The sequence below is a fragment of the Muscardinus avellanarius genome, assembly GCF_963383645.1.
Source record: "Muscardinus avellanarius genome assembly, chromosome: X".
NCBI lineage: Eukaryota > Metazoa > Chordata > Mammalia > Rodentia > Gliridae > Muscardinus > Muscardinus avellanarius.
Window position 1 is genome coordinate 52038151 of NC_137792.1, and position 19889 is coordinate 52058039.

Genomic DNA, 19889 nt, shown 5'->3' on the forward strand with positions numbered 1-19889 from the left:
TAGGCCCTGTTTCCTGAAGTAGGCCTTTTCACCACAGGCACCTGAAGCACACAGAGCAGAGTTCTTGGACTCCCAAGCAGGAACCCGAAGCAGGAGGAGGTCAGCAGGGAAGGGTGAGTTGGGGGGAGTGTTTCCTGGAGAGACCTTCCCTGAAATGATTGGAGGAGCCCTGGGAAGCAAGGAGAAAACTTCTCAAAGGAGAACTGGGGGCAGAGGAGGGACTTGGGGGGGGTCAAGCATTAACTATGTTCTTACTCCATTTGCATTGTAGGCTGTGGAAACCTGAGACATTTTTGCCTTCCTACTTAGTATCAACTCAGAATTTTCTGAGTCCTGCTACAACTCTGAGCTGATTACTGCCTAATTGTTATTAGTCCATAGAAAGTGGAAGTAATGGCTGTGACATTGTTAGAAGATTGGTGCAGGGGGATGGACCTGGACCCCAGGAAGGCCCTGCTGATTGTGGGCATCCCTGTGGAGTGTAGTGAGGATGAAATTAAGGAGACTGTGAAGGCAGGCTTACATCCCCTGTGCACATACAAGGTGCTGGGCAGAATGTTCATGAGGGAAGACAATGCTAAGGCAGTTTTTATTGAATTGGCTGACACTGTCAATTATGGGTCAATACCCAGTCAGATACCAGGAAAGGGGGGTGCCTGGGAAGTGGTGGTAAAACCCCGTAACCCAGATGATGAGTTTATCAATAGACTGGCCTACTTTCTGAAAGATGAGGGCCGGAGAATGGTGGATGTGGCCAAAACCCTGGGATATAGCAGCCCTCCCCAGGAAGACATAAAGATAGAGGACTCAGATCAAGACAGACCACGAGTTTTGCAGCCTCTGAGAGAGAGCATGTGGTACCGAAAACTGAAAGTGTTTTCAGGAAGTGCTTTCCCTGGCCCGGGCGAAGAAACTTTTGAGGTCTGGCTAGAGCAAGCCACTGAGATGATGCAGATGTGGCAGGTGTCAGATGTAGAAAAGAGGAGGCGCCTGCTAGAGGGCCTACGTGGGCCTGCATTATCAATTATGCGGGCGCTCCGGGCCAGCAATGACTCCATGAAAGTGGAGGAGTGCCTGGACGCCCTGAAGCAGATCTTTGGGAATAAAGAGGACTATAGGACCTCCCAGTTCAGGTTTCTTCAAACTTGTCAGAAGTCCGGAGAAAAGACCTCTGCTTTCTTGCTGCGTATAGAGCCCCTGTTGCAGAAAGCTGTGCAGCAAAGCCCACTGTCTGCGCAAAGCTCAGGATTGATTCGCCTCAAACATATTCTAGCTAGAGCCTGCTTAACCAGTGCCCTTCGGGGCAAACTGGATCTCTTAGATCAGAGAGGGTGCCCACCCACTTTTCTGGAATTAATGAAGCTCATTCGAGATGAAGAGGAGTGGGGGGTTACCATGGAGGTGATGAAAGAGAAGCAGAAACAAGTGGGGAGGAGCCGCAGGTCCTCTGGCAGACAGTCAGTGGCAGAAGTCAGTGTCCCCTTGCAGTCAGGGTCTTTCAGTGAGAGCAGCACCCAGACTACACAGGAAGGGTTGGTGCCATTGCACAAGCGCAGGCGAGTAGTGTATAGCCACAGCACTGAAGATGAAGGCTACAGCCACACAGTGTTTCCTGTGGATGAATACCTACCTGTAGTTAAAGAAAACCTCCATGATGAAACAGAAGATTCGGGAAACGAGGAAGGGGCTGGGGCCATGAGCCACCCCAAGCCCTAGGAAGCATAGGCTCAGCAGATCCATGCTATCCTTTCCCTAGCTCTCAGAAGGTATACCTTGAAAATTTGAGGGAAGAGAAAGAAACAGCAAGGGACTCAAGCTGGGCAGAAAGGCAGGTCAGTCTGGCCCAGGCTAAGCCAAAGCTCCCTTATTCTTCACCAATTCAAAGCCACTCCACCAACCAAGACCAAACCACACAAAGCTCAGTGAGGGCCCCTTGTGGAGTCCCCCAAAAGTTCCAGAGAAACAAGAAGGAAGCTGCAAAACACAGCACTTGGGGCTCCGGAGCCTCATGTGGAGACCTCAGCGATTCAGAGGAGGAAGATGGCAAGGCTGTTGACTCTGCCCTGGATGTCGGCCGAGTCCTCTGGCCACCTCCAAATGCCCACCCTGTGGGCTCTGGGCTAAGCATGCTTACCAGCCCCCGGGCCACACAGGACATGGAGAAGCCCAGCCTGGGCCCACCCCTGGCAGGAGGAGGCAGCACCTGTAAGCAAGAGCTGCAGGGGAGAGAGGTAATGCTGCGGAGGGGATGCCGCAGGGTCCAGCCCATCTTCAGGATCATCTACACTGCTCTAGGGGAGCCCCAGGAAGGCAGCACCCTGGAGCCCCTGCGCGAGTAAATGCCAGGTCTCCTGGCCCCAAAGCCTGGGGAGCCCAGCGCCAGGCTGATTCTTCCCTTATAGCCCGAGGGCTGCTAGGGCAAGGACATCAAAGACTGAGGAGAAGACACCCTCCCAAACAGGAGGAGTTGGAGGAAGAGGGAGGACTTAGTGGAGGTTGAGGAGGCGATTATGTTGTATTTTGTAGTACAGTCCCCAGAGAGTGCAGGCGGGGGGACCTGGAGCCTGGTGTTGCAAGTCACATTTCACTAAAGGCCACCACCAAGGCCACTCTAAACCCTGCCATCCAGGGCAGCCAGCGTGGCAGCACCCACCAAGCGGTAGCCATGGCCTAGATGAGATCAGCTGAAGCCGTCTGCCACCAGCCCTCGACTGGGAAACCCTGGTGGAGAGCAGCCATCTCAGCAGAGCCAGCTGCCTGGATCCCTTAACAGGGGGACCGCCTCTCCTTCTCCACTCACCATTCCCAGGGGCATGCTGTCCCCTGTCCTGGGAAGCCCAACCTTGTCCGTAGGCCCCTTAGTGATCCACCTCAAGCAAAATCATTCCTGTGCAAGGCCGTGAGGTGTGTCAAGCCTGTGCCACTGGAGGTCCCCCTCCAGGCCTGGTCAAGTGTTGTGAGCTTCCTTCTGTGCCAGCCAAGGCCTTGCTCGCTCCATTCCAGTATCATGAGCGCAATCTCTGCTTTTCCAGTGTAGATCTAGGCCAGCCGCCTGCCTGCTGCTTGTTCTTCTCATGGAGATGTGTGTATGTATGCGTTCTTAGCTGAGCAGCTCCTCCCCGGAGACCACTCTGAGCCCAATCCCAGGAGAGGCGAGAAGGATGGACGGCAGCAATGATGAGGGTGTGGTTGACACACTCACCCCATGACTGACTTCACCTGGTACTCGAAGAACTGTACCAAGACGGCTGGGACTCTGCTCTGATGTTCCACTTCTGTTGCTACTTGTGACTCAGTTTCCTTGGCTTGGTGGGGAATGTTCATTGTTGTACTGGGACTGTACTTTGATGTTCATTTTGTTGTTACTTGTGACTCATTTCCTTAGCTTGTAGAGTGTTCTCTGCTATGCTTTGCAGTGTCTTGTGACTGTCCTGTGCTGGCCATGGGGCAAGAGCTACCCTGCAGTGGGGAAGCCCAGGAAGGGGCTTCTCTAAAGTGAGTGCCAGAAGCCACAGTCCTGGACAGAGGCAGATCTGGGGCCCTCAGAAAGGGAGAACATGGCAGGAGTGATGAGGTATCTTATCAGGAGCCCCAGTAGGGGTGTGAGCCTGGACCTGTGGCCTCTAATGGCCGGCTTTGAGGAGTTCCTCTCTTTGTTGTTATCCCCTTTTCTTTAATGGTTCATTCAATGTTTTCTTCAATAAATTTTATGAAATGTTGCAGTTGAATTTCTCAGGCCGTGGGGAAGTAAGGGAGGCCATTGCTGGAGATAGGGGGTATGAAGTGAATAGCACTATCTGATTAACATTTTCCTATTTGCAGGGCAGGAGCTGTGAAGGGCTGAGGGGGTCTCTGGGCTGGCTGTGCCAAGTAACAGGATTCTAGTGGGCATCTGGGGCAGTGGCTGCTTTGGTCCTCAGGGCGTTTAGGAAGCCCTCAATAATAAGTGTGTTAGAAGCCAGGTGTGGTGGAGCATGTTTATAATCCCAGGACTTGGGAGGCTGAGACAGGAGAATCACTAGTTTAAAGCCAGCCTCAGCAACTTACCAAGGCCCTGTTTCAAAATAAAAGAATAGCCGGGCGTGGTGGCACATGCTTGTAATCCCCGCGCTTGGGAAGCAGAGACAGGAGGATCATACAGGTTCGAAGCCAGCCTCGCTGGCTAAAGAGACCCTGTTTCCAATTTTTTTTAAAGTATAAAATGGGTCTGGGAGTGTAGCCCGTAGGTAGGGGGTTTCCAGGAACCCAAGTACCACCAAATAAATAAATAAATAAATAAATGCATGGAGGTGTAGGTTGGAGGTGGAATGCCTCTGAATCCAATTCCCAGTACAAAAAAAAGAGAGAGTTGGGCTTTGAAAGGAGGGCATTGGACAGTAGGATCCCAAGCAGGGCAATGAGACTTATAGTAAGTATCCAGGAGGATCAGAGAGGGCACATGTGCACTCCTAGGCTAGCAAAAAGGTCAGGAAAGGGCAGGGCATGAAGTCAGACACTCCTGCCAGGAGCTGAGTGCCCGCCTAGGAAGGAAACGGGTTATGTTTGCCACCCGCCCCGTTCAGCCTACCCTTGCCAGCAGACAGGTGGCCAGCCCGGGTCATACCACTGAGGTACCTTTACTCCTGGCTCTGGGAGGGGGGTGGCCATGGCACAGGGGCTGGGCCAGGCAGGGGCTCCACATGCTCATGCCTGAGCTCTGGGACCTGGAGGAAGGCAGGGAGTGATACTCCCACCCTGAGCCCCTGAGAGCTGGGAGAGGGCCACCCCCGAGTCCTGGGAGAAGGCATTTGGGTTTTGGATGGCCCTGCATAGGGGTCCCCTCCTGCCTTGAGTCACTGCAGCCTACTGAGCCCTCAGTACCATCGGTGCAGAAATGGAGTGGTCCTGAGCTGGCTCAGTCTGTGCCCACAAGTGTCCTCCCGTCATTCTGAAGGGACAGAGCTTCTGACTGTCCCCACAGTACAAACGAAGGACATGGTCTTCCAAGCAGCCAAAGAGCCAGGGCCGAGACCTGGGGGCTGTCTCTGGCTAACTCAGCACTGCAAGGAGGGCTGTAGATGGTACGGTTAAGGGGTGGCAAGTCCTCAGAGCCCCGGGCACACAGGGGCAATGCAGGTGCTCTGGAGTGCACGGGGGTGGAGTGGTGGGCAGCAGGCCAGAGGGTCATGCCTGCAGCCCCCTGGCACATGGGACTCAGCTGGCATCCTGAAAGGGCACCCTGGAGGAATGGGATGTGGCTACAGCTGCATTCTGCATCTTCTGCCTCCTTCAGGCAAGTCACTGTCTCCTGTATGTCCTCCTTGTATGTCTCAGCAGGGCCACGGCAAGTGGTCGTTTTCTAAGAATCCCCTCCAGGCCTGGGAGTGCAAGACAGGAGGACAGGCCAGGAGAGGGGCCTGCAACCTGTCTGTGCGAGCTCCTTGTCCTTTTCCGTCCTGTGGGCACAGTGGGCCCACGTGTGTGCTGTGGTCACTGAGCAGGTTTGACTCTGTGTTTGTGTGCATGTGCAGGAGCACAGGTATTGGCATGAATTTCTGAGTGTGTAAGGGTGAAGGCATGCAGGAGTGTATGGGAGCATCGCTGAGGGTGTGCGGGTGTGCATCACTGAGCGTGTATGTGAACGAAGTGTGCCACGAAGTGAGTGTATATCCATGAATATGTGTGAGAGTGAGTGTGTTCCAGAATGTGAGACCCGTGTGTGAATAGTGAGGGTGCATCTCTGAATGTGGGTGTGTCATTTTGTGTGAGCGTGTGTGTTTGCGTGTGACACAGAATGAGGATGTCTCTGTCATTGTGTGTCATTGAACCTGTGAGCTTGTGCATGTGTTGTGGGTGCATTGGTGAGTGTGAGTGTTATTGAATACGTGAGTATCACTGAATGTGAGTGTGTCACTGAATGGGTGTCAGAAGGTGTGTTGGGCGGCTTCTGTGTGCTGACCCCTTGGAGATTCAGAGGAGAGCCTTGGGAAGAAGGTCCCTGGAGGCACAGCCCCTCCCTCAGCTCCCAGAATAGTGAAATCGGCAAGGGCCTCCATCCCCCTGCCCTACAAAGGTGTCTTATCCCCTTCATCCCTGACTGACACTGGCATATTCACATGTACAGAGCTCCTACTCTGTCTTGGGTAGAGCTGCACACTGCCCACCAAATTCCTCTGGGTGGGTTGTGTATGATTTGGGGACCCAAAATCCCACTCTTATGCTTTCCTGGGGTCCTGAGCAGAACCTGTCCCTAAGCCAGTGATTCCCAGGTTCAGAGAAGGCTCATGCAGCTGTTGGGGTACAATTAGGGATTGGGATTCTCTGAACTACCACAATCAGATTCTTCTTTTCAAGTAGTCTAGGTTTCCCTATATCTTGTTCCCAGTCCCTCCTTGCTATCTGACAGCCACGATTCAATTTGGCCACAGAAGGAATAATAGAAATCTGGTTCTAATAACCTCATGCCTACCAGATGCCCACCTCAAAGGCACTGAAAGGACCTTCTACGGGACTGCTTCTAAGCCAGAGACTCCCAGGGTCAGAGACGTCTCCTGTGCCAGGTAGAGGAGTCTGGTCAGAACCTAATTCTGGTGAGTGAGGCCAAGAATAGATGACCATGAGTAGTTCTATCAGCAGCAGCAGTGTCCTTGGGTTTGACCGCTACCTCATGGTTTGTGAAAGATCTGCATGTTTGGGATTTAAGTTTTTTGAAAAGTTATGTGGATCTATCACATTGTAATTGCACATTTATATCATTTCACAGATTAAAACAAAGATAGGGGCAAGCCAAGGGCAGTGCTGGAACCTCTCATAAGCTCCAATCCCTTCAGTGACCCTTTTGTGCTCCCAGCTTTCACCTGCTCCTGGACTTCAAATTGCATGTTTTGGGAACATGTGTGGATATTCATTTCCTACAAAGAGGAAGATATGGTGAGGCAGTCACTTTACCAGCCTCTGTGGCATGGGTGATAGGACGAGGGCCATAACCCAGGGAGTCTGGCCCATCACAGGTCCTAGGAGTAGGCACATAGGTTGGCATAAAAGCAGAGGCCCACAGAAGTGCCCCTACTCTCAGCTCTCCCTTTTCTTTTGGGCCATTTGTGGGGTCCCACCCTGCCAAACCCTTGGCTCCTTCATCTCAGAGTGAACTGAGTAAGGGCTGAAGCTCAAGCACCTAATGGCTGCTTCTCAGGCCCAGGACTACTGAGGACTGAGGGCCCCTGTATTTTGTACCCCAGGTCCTCCCAGGCCAGGCTGGCCCTACACTTGTGGGTACACTCTTCAAGATTTCCCCACTTGAATTTTCCATCATTTGTTGTGTAGCCCCTCCCAAGGCCCCCTCTTCCTCAAGACATTACCTCCTCCTTATGGAGCCTGCCACTAGGCCTGCTGTCCCTGCACACAGGAATCAATAGAGTGTCTTTGGCTGGCAGCATGTCCCAGCTGCCCTGTACCAGGCTCCAGCCGCCTGCCTTAGCTCAAATTTGAATTCTAATAGCAGAAATCCACAGGTTCTTCTATCTCCAGCTCATTGTTGCAAGTCTTGGCCTCAATAGCAAAAAGAAGTGTGGCCAGGTATGTCAGCTCACACCTGTGATCCCAGTACTCGGGAGGTTGACATGTTGGATTGCAGGTTTTCAGGCAGCCTCAGCAATTTAGTGAGCCCCCCTACAACTTAGTGAGTCCCTGTTTCCAAATAAAAAATATAACAGTATTAAGGGTATAGCTTGAAGTAGAACAGTAGAACATCCCTGGGCTCAATGTAAAACACACACACACACACACACACACACACACACACACACACACACACACGGAAAGCAGCCCTCAGTCAGGTGCTTTCCTGCCCTTGAGATGGGGGCAGGTGATCAGATTCCTCTAGCAGCAGGGCTAAGAGCCCAGATCTCCACTGAGTACCCTAGGCATCTGTGATCCTGTTCCAGGAAGTATTGTGATGCTAAAGACAAGGTCATGACTTTCTTCTCCCTGAGCCCAAGATGCAGGAGTCAGTCCTGAGAATGCTTTAGCTGCCCCACACTGGGCCAATTTGCCCACTAACAATTTTAAACTTTGCTAGTGCCCTGCCATCCTGGCAAACAGCAATAGTTACAAAATCTCCCATCCTTTGATGTTCCAGAAAATGCCTCAGTACAGAGAACCACTGGTGTGGGCTCAATTGTGTCTTCTTTCACCTAACAGTGATATGTTAATATTCTAACCCCTAGTGCCTCAAAGTGGGATCTTATTTAGAATTTTTTTTAAAGAGGCAATCAAGGCAAAATAAGATCATTAGAATGGCCTGTAATCGAGTCTGACTGGTGTTCTTATAAAAAGGAAAAATTAAGCCGGGCGTGGTGGCGCACGATCCTAGCATTTGGGAGGCTGAGACCGGAGGATCGCGGTTCGCGGACAGCCTCAGCTACTTAGTGAGGCCCTCTGCAACTCAGTGAGACCCTGTTTCAAAATAAAGAATAAAAAATTGGGCAGGGTGTGTAGCTGCCACGGAGGTCAAATGCCTCTGGGTTCCATCCCCAGACCCGCCAAAAAAAAAAAAAAAGGAAAATTAGGATAGAGATACCTGCAGAGGGAAGACTATGAAGAGACATGAGGAGGAGACAGCTATCCACAAACCAAGGAGACTGATTTGGAGCAGATTCTTCAGGAGAAACCAGTCCTTTAAATACCTTGACCTCAGATTTCTGACCTCCAAAACATTGAAAGAATGTTTCTGGTTCTTAAGCCACCTGTTTTGTGGTGCTTTGTTATAACAGCCCTAGGAAACTAATAAAGCCCCCTTCCCCCATAAAATGAGACTCAGGGATAGTCTCCTTATTTACCTATGGCAAGCTCAGACACAGACCCATTTGTATTAGTCAGTGTTCCCCAGAAAAGCAGAACCAACAGGAGATTCTAGGTAGAGAGATGATCATAGAAATTGGCTCAAGTGATTATGGAGGCCAATGAGTCCTATGTCAAGGCATCTGCAACCTGGAGAGTCAGGAAAGCTGGTGGTATAATCCAGTCTAAACCCAAAGGCCTAGAACTGGGAGAGTTTATAGTGTTACTCCCAGCCCAAGGTTGAAGGGGTGGAGTTGGCCTATTGGTTTAAGCCTTAAAGCCTAAGGGCCCAAGAACTAGAAACTCTAATGTCTGTGGATAGGAATATGTATGATGAGACAGAGAATTCATGCTTCTTTCCCCTTTTTGTTCTATTTGCTCCCTCCAGGGATTGGATGATGCTCTTCCCCACTAATGAAACTGTTCTTTATTGGATCTATGGGTACAAATGCTAATCTCTTCTGAAAACACCCTCACAAGCACACCTAGAAGTAATATAATCCATACTATCTGTGCATTATTAGCCCAGTCAAGTTGAGACAAAAAATTAACCATCACAGGTCCATCTCTTTACAAATTGGTGCCAGAAGCATCTCTTTAAACCATAGTTAATCTCCAAATTAGGACAATAACAATCTGGGTGTGGTGGCACATACCTGTAATCCTAGTTCTTGGAAAGCTGAGATAGGAGTATCACAGGTTCAAGGCCAGCCTCAGCAACTTAGCAAGACCCTGTTTCAAATAAAAAATTAAATTAAATTAAAAGGGCTGGGGGTATAGCTTGGAGGTGGAATGCCATGGGTTCAATCCCCACTACAACAAAACAGATACTAACAAGGTTGTAATTCTATCTAACATGACACAGCTATCCTGCATACAACTGAAAACACACTACTCTCTTCTGTGTGATTGTGGTACTGGGGAATGAACTCAGGGGTATTCTACCTCTGGGCTACATCTCTAGCCGTTTTTTTGTTTTGAAAGAGAGTCTCACTAGGTTGCTGAGAGTCTTGCTATGTTGCTGAGGCTGTCTTTGAACCTGTGGTCCTCCAGACTCAGACTCCCATGTACTGAGATTACAGGTTTGTGTCAAAATACCCGACCATACTAAACTCTTTAGAAAATGAAGTCTTTGAATGTTTACTTTCCTGATATAATTTAACTTAAATAGGATGATATAAAATTAATATTGCTGAAAATGCTGATAGTACAGTTTATGTTACATGATAAGGGAATGTGAAAGGAAATAAAATAAATATATCTGCTTAAAATATGTATTATCCACACAAATGCATTCATAGCAAAATATAAAGGAAATACTCATGATGATAACAATCCTCATTACTGTAGCTAGTCTTGTGGTTCATATTCGTTAGGTTTTTTGTTGCTGTGACCAAAATACCTGACAACAACAGCTTTGTGGACAAAAGTTATTGGGTTGCAGCTTTGAGACAACCTTTGAGAGATTTGTATTTGGGATTAATATCAAGGACAAACCGAAGTGACCAAGGATGTTTAATGGCAGAAATGGCTATGAGAGACCCTGAGAAGTATCTTCATTTATTTTAGGGACTGGTATTTAAGAGAGAGAGTATAAAACACAGGTGGGTGACAACTGAAGGGAAATGGGTTTAAACTCAACTGAAGAATGCATTTTCTAAAATGGAGACTATTCACAAATAGTATGGGCTCCCCAAGGAATGGAGCTGTTGGTCACTGGAAATGTGAAATAAGAACTAGTTGGCCATCTGTGATAGTTGTGAAGGGGCGGATACACTCAGAAGAATATAGTATTCTTTATTAAGATTTGCTAAAGCTGGTTTTGGTGGTGTATGCCCGTAGCCTTAGTACTTGGGAGGCTGAGACAGGAAGACTGCAGGTTAGGGGACAGCTTCGGTAACTTAGTGAGACTCTCTTCAACCTAGCAAAATCTAATTTCAAAAAATAAAAATAAAATAGGGCTGGGGGTGTAGCTCACCCTGGGTTCAATCTCCAGTAACAAAAAAAATTGCTGAGGCTACCATTTCAAGCATACATAGCTTCTAGATCTTAATTACAAATTCAGGTAAATAGCTTTGGGTAAATCACACAGCTGGATATATGAAGTTATTACATTCAAAAGAGGAAACCTCAACACTGATATGTGTAATATCTTAACATTTATTATAACTGTATACATTAATGCAGATTAAGCAAGTATAATTAGAAACATTTGAAATTAACAAGAAGGAATACTGTAATTCAACCCTCATCCTTAAGTCTACAGAATTCTGTGTCTTTTAAGATATGAAAGAGGTTATTTTGGATCAAGATCAATAGTGATCTTGCAAGCTATGTCTTTCAATATCTTGCAAGTTGGTTATCAAACTCTCTTGAAGACAGACTATGCCTTTAAGTTGGGAAACCACCATATCTTGGACCTCTTTACCTTGCATTCCCCATCTATGGAGAGTGTACTGAGACTCTGGGATGGCACCTCTCGCCAAAGGAGTGACTTTTTCTCTCATTCATTCACCAGCACCTATGTATTAGTGCCCACCAAATACCAAGCCCTATGCTGGAAGCCAGACTTAAAGGAAAACTAGTTCATATTTAGTGTGGTACATGGCGTACTGTACCACTCACCACTCTCGACCTTCAGGGTAAATCCAATGCACAGCTATGCAAATAAATGGAATGTTCTCTGGTCATTTGGCAAGAAGAACAAGTCCATAAGTCAATGTGTTAGGGTCCAGAAACTAAAGCTAGAAAGACATTTTATAATTAAGTCAAGAAAAAAGGCCTTCATTTTGTATCCCAAACACTCTAAGGTTGTTCTTCTTGAGGAGCATAAAAATTAAGAGTGCAACTACAATTGAGCAGAGTGTCAACAACCTGCACAGATGGGCCTGCATCTTCTGTTCCAGCCAATGGGTCCTCATGATTCTAGTACCTGAAACTCCAGTGCTTGTAGCTAGCTTGAGATTGAGTCTGGACTGGAAAACAGAAAGCCATGGAAGGCTGCGTGCTCACAGTAGCTAACCTAATGGAACTTTCCCTAGGTTGACAAGCTCCTCTTTAGAAAGGTCTGTGAATTGAATATGTTCCCGGTTGAAAGCATTTCAGTTTGGAGGCATTTTCACAAAAGAGAAGAAGGTAAAAGGAGTAATTTGATTTCTGCATGTCTCCAGAGGGATCCAGAATACCCAGAGAAGAAGTGACTTCACACCTTCTCCCTTAGTAAGTGTGTGCCTTGGGGGAGGTCCAAGGGGCATTGCTATTGGTGGAAATTAGGTACCCTCTGCACAGTGCTTAGCATATACTAAACACTAAACTGATGCTTACTAGTGTGGTTACTACTCCTAGAAAGAACATGGGCTCTGGAAAGAGACAGCAGTGGTCCTGTGCAGGGTTCTTCAGAAGGCAATAACTACCTCTCTGAGCCTCACTATCCTCATCTGCAAAATGGAGGCAAGGATATACTTTTTGCAGGATTATGACATAGATTAATGTCATCGCTTTATGATGCTGCATCAAGAAATGTCAGCTGCTTTTCTCTTTTTAATCCTGCAGAGATTTACATACCCTTAAAGTCAATTGAGAGGATTTCTGTTAAGCTCAGGTAGTAGGAATTAAAGGCAAAGATATTCATCAACTAGCAAGATTCAAACAAACACAGATATCCTTTGAGCCACTAGCCTCCTAAAATCATATCCTAGCTGCAGATATAGTCAAAGGTGAAGAGGAGGAAGAAATTAAAATATGCTATGTAACTCAATCAAAAACAACGATTTCAAAAAGCATATAGAAATTTAAAAATACATATATATGACAAATAGACAAGCTAAACATTAGCCTATGCCAACCCCAAGCATTCAATGCCTGCAATTTACCCACCAGGGATCGTCAATACCTTCAACTTGGCCCCCCAGAAGCTCAAAGGGTCAGCACACACTGAACCCCACACTTCTGCCCATGTCTAACATACTCATTAGAAAGCCAATGTGTTTTAGGGAAGCCAAGATGGAGTTTTTGTTCAATCCTTTGATCAAGCCTAAAATGAGATCATGGATGAAATCTCTAAAAAGTTACACACAAATGATTATCATAGCATCGGTAAGATATGATACTGGATGTAAGCAATTTCCATGTAAGAAGGGCAGAAGTATAAAGAAACCAGCCAGAGAGTGAAGGAAGGAGAGCCAGCAACTGGGGACAGCCAAACTTGTCCGGGAGTCATCAGCTTCTCATAAGCCTGGGGGAGCTAAAAGAAAACACAAGTAGCCATGAGACTGGAAATGCACACCAAATCCAACAATCAGCCAGGGATTCTGAGGTGGCCAACTGCTCCACTTGTCAGCTAGAGCAAACTGGTGTCCTGTAGAGAAGGCAACCTGCATGTAGCTTGGGAAGAGTCTGGTTACTACACATTTTGATTGTCTTCAAAGGAAGTATTCTGATTTGTGCTCAGACACTAGAAATTGCCATTCCACTGGCTATTAGCCCAGAGGCTTGTTTTACTAAAAACCTTGGTTCTGAGTACAGATCTGAAGCTATGCAAGCAATGGTGGTCCAGAGAAATGTGGCAGAGAGCTAGGACTAGAGTCTGAAGTCCCAAGGTGAAGTCCTGATTCCACCATAAACCAAGTAGGTATTTCCTGAGACCCTTTCACTTTCTAAGGCTTTATTTCTTTATCACAAACTGAGGCTAACAGAGTCCTAGGGGCATCCAGGGGCAGCTAAAGGGCTCAGCTAAAGTGCTAGTTAGAAGGTTCTTCCTGAGAGGAAGAGACTATGACTCTGGAAAATTATAAGTGTCCCAAAAGAGGGGCTTTGTCCATGTCACTTAAGATCTCAAACTATCATAGGGCATAGGAAACAAGGACTCAGGCCTTCTGAACAAAAAGCTGAGAGGGATAGCAGGGTCCTGGGGTAAGACCCAATGAGAGGCTAGGGAGAATTTCATCCTCCTAATGGGTTTCTTGGCAGCTTGTCCCTTGGGCTGCTAGCACCCACCTAGAAGAGCTTCTCATAGCATTTGCCACAGTGGATGGTGTCTCGATGAATGAAGATCTGGTCCAGGAGATCACCCATTGGTTTACTGCAAATCCCACACTGAAAGATCAAACAAATGGGAGATCAACATACATACAAAGCAAAGTGATAAGTGGGATGAAAAGGAATGAGTTGGATGGCAGGGGTAAATGGGCAAGCGGGTCAGGCAGATATGGTGAGCTAATTGCATGTCAGAAAATTTTTCAAAAGCAAAATTTAACCTCAAAAACAAAACAAAATACACTTACACAAACTATCTGGGCTAGCAGGAAGACCATGCAGTGGCTAAGAGTTTGAGTTTCAGAATTTAGCCTGGGTTTAAACTTTGACTGTACTATGTATTAGCTTGGGCATGTTACTGAAATCCTCCAAGCCTCTCTTTTCTCATCTATAAAATCAACTCACCAGCAGGATGTGCTACTTATCAAGGTCATTCAGGGACATGACCCATGTAGAGTACTCATCCTGGAGCTAGGCAGAAGGTAAGTGCTCAGTAAATGCCAGAGTCATTGCTGTTACAGAAAGGGCTAGGGACATTTAAGAGCCAGAGTAAGGTAATATGAAAGCCCAGCCTTCCAATTTCATGATTCACAAACCTGCTACCCCAAGAATGTCAGTGGTAGACTTTTCTGGCATGAGAAGTTAAGGCAGTATGGCCTTTAGACAGTGTCAAATAAGAGGAGCCCAAGGGTCCATGTGTGTCTGAATCTCTAGCCTTCTCCAGGTTGCAGGCTGAGCCTTCTGGCTTCAACCTTTCAGAGGGTGCTGGGACGGGCAGAGAATAGCTTTGAGGCAACTAACTACAATTATCTAGGTTCATTCTTACCAAGCACCCTTCTGATGGCAAAATGGCTGGCTATTTCTACTTTTTAACGCCTTTCTTCTGGCAACTTTATTTCTTGCTGTAAATTAATTAGCCTTCTGACACATGTATTATGTTCCTTTAATTTTAGTTTTAGTGAGCCAGGACTTGAACCCCAACTTAGTCAACTGACAGTGCCTTTCTATTCATGGGATAAGTTCTGGTCACTCAGAAAAATAAAACATGCAATGTGTGTTTTGAAAGTTCTTCATGCAGCTGGGCATGGTGGCAGATGCCTGTAATCCCAGTACTTAGGAGACTAAGACAGGAATACTGCAGGTTTTAAGACCAATCTCAACAACTCAGTAACTTAGTGAGGCTCTGTTTCAAAATTAAAAAAAATAAAAAGGGCTGGGGTTGTGGCTTGGAGGTAGAATGCCTCCTCTATCTGGGTTCCATCACCTATATGTATGTATGTATGTCTCTTTCTCTTTCTCTGTCTCTTTCTCTTTCTGTCTCTGTCTCTCTTTCACACACACACATGCATACACACAAGTGCTTTATGCTGTGGAGAATGGGGATCCTGAAGGCCTGCTATGATGTTGCATCTCCAATTTTCTCATGCTGAGAATGAACTGGAAAACTATTCCCTGGTCTAGCTGAGACTGACATACCTTCTGTATAGCCAGCCTAGTTAAATCTAAATATGCATATCATCTGGCTTTTGTTTTTATAAACTGTAACTATTTCTGTAAGACCAGCAGAGAAGCAATAATTGCTTCTCCCCAGTTTGATCAAACAGCACAAAAATGCCCTTTACTTTTTCCATTGTTTGCCTATTGTGTGAGCAGCCAAATTCAGTCAGTTGGGATACAAGCAGGATCCCTGGTTTGGCTGCCAGTAACATTGATTCTTAAAAGCAACAACAGAAACTGGTATTTCCAAGGGTAAAGTAAGAAAGGCCTATGATTAAGGTTACTGAAGAAAGTTTATACAAACGATCTGAGCAATATGGTGGCTTTTCCTGGGGATAGCAGAATGCAGCTAGGATACCACCCACTCTCATGGGATTGAGATAATTGGTGATGAGCAGCTCTATAACAAAGCTAATGCTTTCTAACCCTCCAAGAATCCTCCAAGCCTATAAGGCCCCAATTTTATGCCATAACTCTAACTTCCACCCAACCAGGCCAGTTTAAAATCCCTGCCCAGCTGGACTTCTCCCCACTCCCATCAGCCTCTGGCTTTCTATATGCATGGGTAGAGTTTTATAATCAGCCAGGTGGCAGCTGCCTTTGTTCATGTTCAGCACCCTGAAAAAAGCCCAGCACTCAACTCTATGCTTCTGTCCCAGGACCTTTGCACTGATTGGCCTTCTGTTGGGAACAGTCTTTCCCAAGAAGACTGCTTTTGGGGGAGGGTACAACGATGAGTCCCAGGGGCATTCTACCTCAGAGATACACCTTCAGCCCTTTTTTAAAATTTTGAAACATGGTCTTGCTACATTACTGAACCTGGCCTCAAACATGCGATCCTCCTGTTTCAGCCTCTCAAGTACTGGGATTATAGGCGTGTGCCACAGGACCTAGCCCAAGAAGACTCTCCTATGGTACGAAGTACAAGGAATCGCCAACCCCCCTTCACTCCACTCCACTTTAGTACTCACTCAGCTCCCTGTCCTGTAAAAACCTGATACTGCACACAGCTGTGCATTGGGATCAAGCCTCCTTCTCTGAAGCCATGTGACTTCAGTGCTCTGCAGGATGTTCTCAGCAGGAGCACTGCTCTTTCCTACCTTAAAGCAATATTCATGGCAGCAGATACCAAGATGTTCTAGGGTAATCTTCGGACAGTCTCGGATCTCACGGGTGCAGTAAGTACAGAGCCCTCCAGTTTTTCTGTGAGATGAAAAATGAGAACCCATGGTCAAGCTGGCTACAGGCTCCTGATGTGATACAGCCAGGTCCTCTACATCTGCTGTCAGGATTCCCAGCCTGCTGTCTTTTTCTGGAAGCAGAGCCCTGAACTATACTGTTCTGTTTCCTCAAAAACAATTTTGATGGTGCTCCTCTTCATGCCTGGGGCCACTGAGCCCTGCCTCACAGTCCCAATAATCTTGGGCCCACAATATCCTAGTCGACCTATAGAGTTTGTTTGAAACTCATGCTAAAGTTTTAGATACTAACTTTTGGGCTACTTATACCCCTCCTTCAGGATCTCTACTTTGTTCTTGAGAGTCACTTCTGTTCTTCCTCCATAGTCAGGATCTGTCCAAAGTGTCTGTTTTCTCTGATCCCACAGACTGAAATTGTGGGTCCTTGCTTCCAGAGATATAGTCCTGCTTCTGACAGTAGCCTGACTTTGGCTCAGAGATTGCCCTCTAGACAGCAGTGTTGCTACAGACTTCTGCCCGAAGTGCAGCCCTGTTCCTCCCTTTACCCCTCAGTGTTTCTTTTGCAAGTGTGCAAGGGACTGGGATTGTCCCTGGAGAATCTTGCTCTTTCCTCTGAGCACAGTAATTAATCAGTAATGTTTGATTCTGGATTTTTTTTTCTTTTTCTTTTTGGTGGTACTGGGGTTCCTGGAAACCCTTCTACCTCTGGGCTATACTCCCAGTACCTATTTTTATACTTTTTGTTTTATTTGGAAACAGAGTCTCTTAAGCCAGCGCGGCTGGCTTTGAACCTGTGTGATCCTCCTGTCTCCACCTCCCAAGCATGGGGATTACAAGCGTGCACCACCACGCCCGGCAATTGATTCTGGATTTAGAAGTTGTGCAGTAAGGAGGGGGATCTCCAGGATGTCTGATGCTCCATACTACTGGAAATGGATGCCTCATTTAATTGGCTCCTGTGGAGCCAGTTAAGTCAGGTTTCTGACCAATTTGCCTCCTATAGTTTGGTCCCCTAAAGGTTCATGTGATAGGAGCTTGGTTCTCAGGGTGGCAAGGTGACAGGTAGTGGGGCCTGTAGTGTTAGGGCCTAGTGGGAGGTGATGAGGTCAATGGGGCACTGCCCTCAAGAGATTAATGTCGTTCTGTAGAACCGATGAATTCCCATGAAAATGGTTTATTAAGGGAGTGGCACTTCCTCTGAGTCCCTTTTCTGCACAAGCTACTTGGAATTGTTACATGTACTCCTACCTTTGTGATACCAACTGCCATGAGGTCTCTGACCTCAGCCATTCCTATGTTAATGCCATTCCCTGAACCTCCAGAACTGTGATCTAAACCAACCTCTTTAATAAAGTACCCAGCTGCAGGTAATTTTGTTATATCAACATATAATGGACTAGCATACTACCCTTCTCTGGTGATGTGATTTACTAAGTGATCTGTGGTTGCCCAGGATCCAGGTATCTGGCTGCTTCTTCAGCCCAGCGATAATGGAGCAGGCTTCCATGTCTCCATCCATTCACCTGCTCCTGTTCCTATTTGTTCTTGGGGGCCTGGTAGGATCCTCTCATCTTAATTCTCTTCCTTCCTTCCTTTTTCTCTCCAATCTAGTCATGGTCTCTAATGTCATCCACAGGAATTCAGATCTCTCAGTTGATAAGAAGGCAGGTGGCAGAGCATAATAGCCCTAACCTGGGAGTAGTCAGGTCCTAGGATTTACTCCTGGGTCTGCCACCAACTCCCTGTGTAACCTAAGGGCATGTTGTTTATTCTGCCTCTTTCTTTCACTATAACTTAAGTGGATTCAATCTCAAATACTCTTTTCCACTCTATTCCAATAATTTTAAATAGGACTTATGTGTCATTAAAACCAACCTGCTTTTCTGCATATGGTTAACCAGTTTTGTTCATAGGAGGAAATCTAAATGAAGAAGGAGATTCTGTAGATGAGCAAATAAGGTGATCTAACTGAGGGGATGGGAGGGGGGAAGAGGGAAATGCTCTAATGCACATGATGTACTTTGACAAACATATCAATGTAAATCACCGCGCCAAACATGAGAAGGAAAGAGGGAGAGGGAATGGGGTAGGAATTGGATAAGGGCTAACTGGGTGATGTGTACATGTATGTCTCCACCATCTTGTACTCCATTAAGATGTATGACTACAGTGCACCGATAAAAAAATTAAAAAAAAAAACCTGTGACAATGATGGCTTTTAAAAATGCTACATGAGGTACCCTATGCCCCTTCATTCAATTCAATGGTTCTACACCACTGTGCATTCTTAGTTCGGTGCCTCTTTTCTGTCTTTGTGATGCTGGCCTTTTATCCCCATTTTTCTACCTGCCACTTTTTTCATTTGACAAAACAAAAGAAAATTGGTCAGATATGCAAGTTAGTTAAGTAGCCAATTAAGTTCTAATCTAAGGAGCTTCTCCAGCTGACATGAGCCCTTGAGCTTTCATACATCACCACGTCTTGGTAATCTTTTGCATTTTTTTTTATCTTAGTTGGTTTTAAAGGCTTTAGTTTTCACAAGTGTGATGTCCAATAAGGGAGGCACCATGCTATGCATTGTCCTGCACCAGATGACAAAGCAGCAGGCAAGCAACCAGATTTGGTGTGGAGGCCTTTCTTAGTTGTCTCTCCTCTGTAGAATGGTAAGCTCCTGTTACCAAAGCAGACATACCTGTCAGAGGGAGGTTTCTTCTCTGTGTCAAACAAGTCTTCCATGTTGCTGACACTGCAGAGTATGATGGGGGAAGAGAAGACAAAGACAAGAGCCAGATCACTATCACAATAATGCAGAGGGGACACTTTTCTGAAATTACCCTTGTGGCCAGAACCTAACATTGATGGACTTCATCTGTTATCCTAAATGTCATTTGGTAGCATAGGAGCTGATGCCAAGGAGGTGTAATTCTCTTGGAGAAGGTTTTTTTCATAGGGCACAAAGAAGATCCCTAGTTGTGAAAGAGAGACAATGTTAGCTTTCCTATTTATCTATGTGCCTGGGTTAAAATGTGACAGTCACCAGGAGCCCACTCACAGCATAAACCTGACACTAGAAATGGGAAAAATGAGGGAAACATTTGATGTGATACCTGGGCCTAGAATATAGGATAGGATTAGAGGTAAGGTTCTTTTCATTTTTGTATCTTTGTTTTCAATAATATTGTATTTTATAATAAAAACTGATAGTTTAAAATATTGCTGGCCTGGGAATTATGGCACACACCTGTAATCCTAGTACTACGGAGACAAAGACAGAAGGACCACAGGCTCAAGGCCAGCCTTGCCACTTCATGAGACCCTGCTTCATAATAAAAAATAAAAAAG

At 46.5% G+C, this 19889-nt stretch overlaps 2 protein-coding genes across 2 annotated transcripts in view; one reads left to right on the plus strand and one right to left on the minus strand.

Annotated features, from left to right (window-relative positions):
- Nucleotides 1-429: 429 nt before the first annotated feature.
- Nucleotides 430-1716, plus strand: LOC308278912 (paraneoplastic antigen-like protein 5; the record flags this gene model as incomplete). The annotated part of the gene is made up of 1 exon (XM_080718911.1): nt 430-1716. One exon carries the CDS (start codon nt 430-432, stop codon nt 1714-1716), a length of 1287 nt encoding a protein of 428 aa, XP_080575037.1.
- A 12096-nt stretch (nt 1717-13812) lies between these two features.
- The window catches only part of ZNF185 (zinc finger protein 185 with LIM domain), a gene marked incomplete at both ends in the record, with an annotated part of 51612 nt that continues 45535 nt past the window's right edge, over nt 13813-19889 (minus strand). Inside the window, 3 exons of the mRNA XM_080718912.1 lie at nt 13813-13911; nt 16449-16551; nt 19240-19293. Coding sequence (XP_080575038.1) covers nt 13813-13911; nt 16449-16551; nt 19240-19293 — 256 coding nt within the window. The remainder of the gene's footprint in view (nt 13912-16448; nt 16552-19239; nt 19294-19889) is intronic.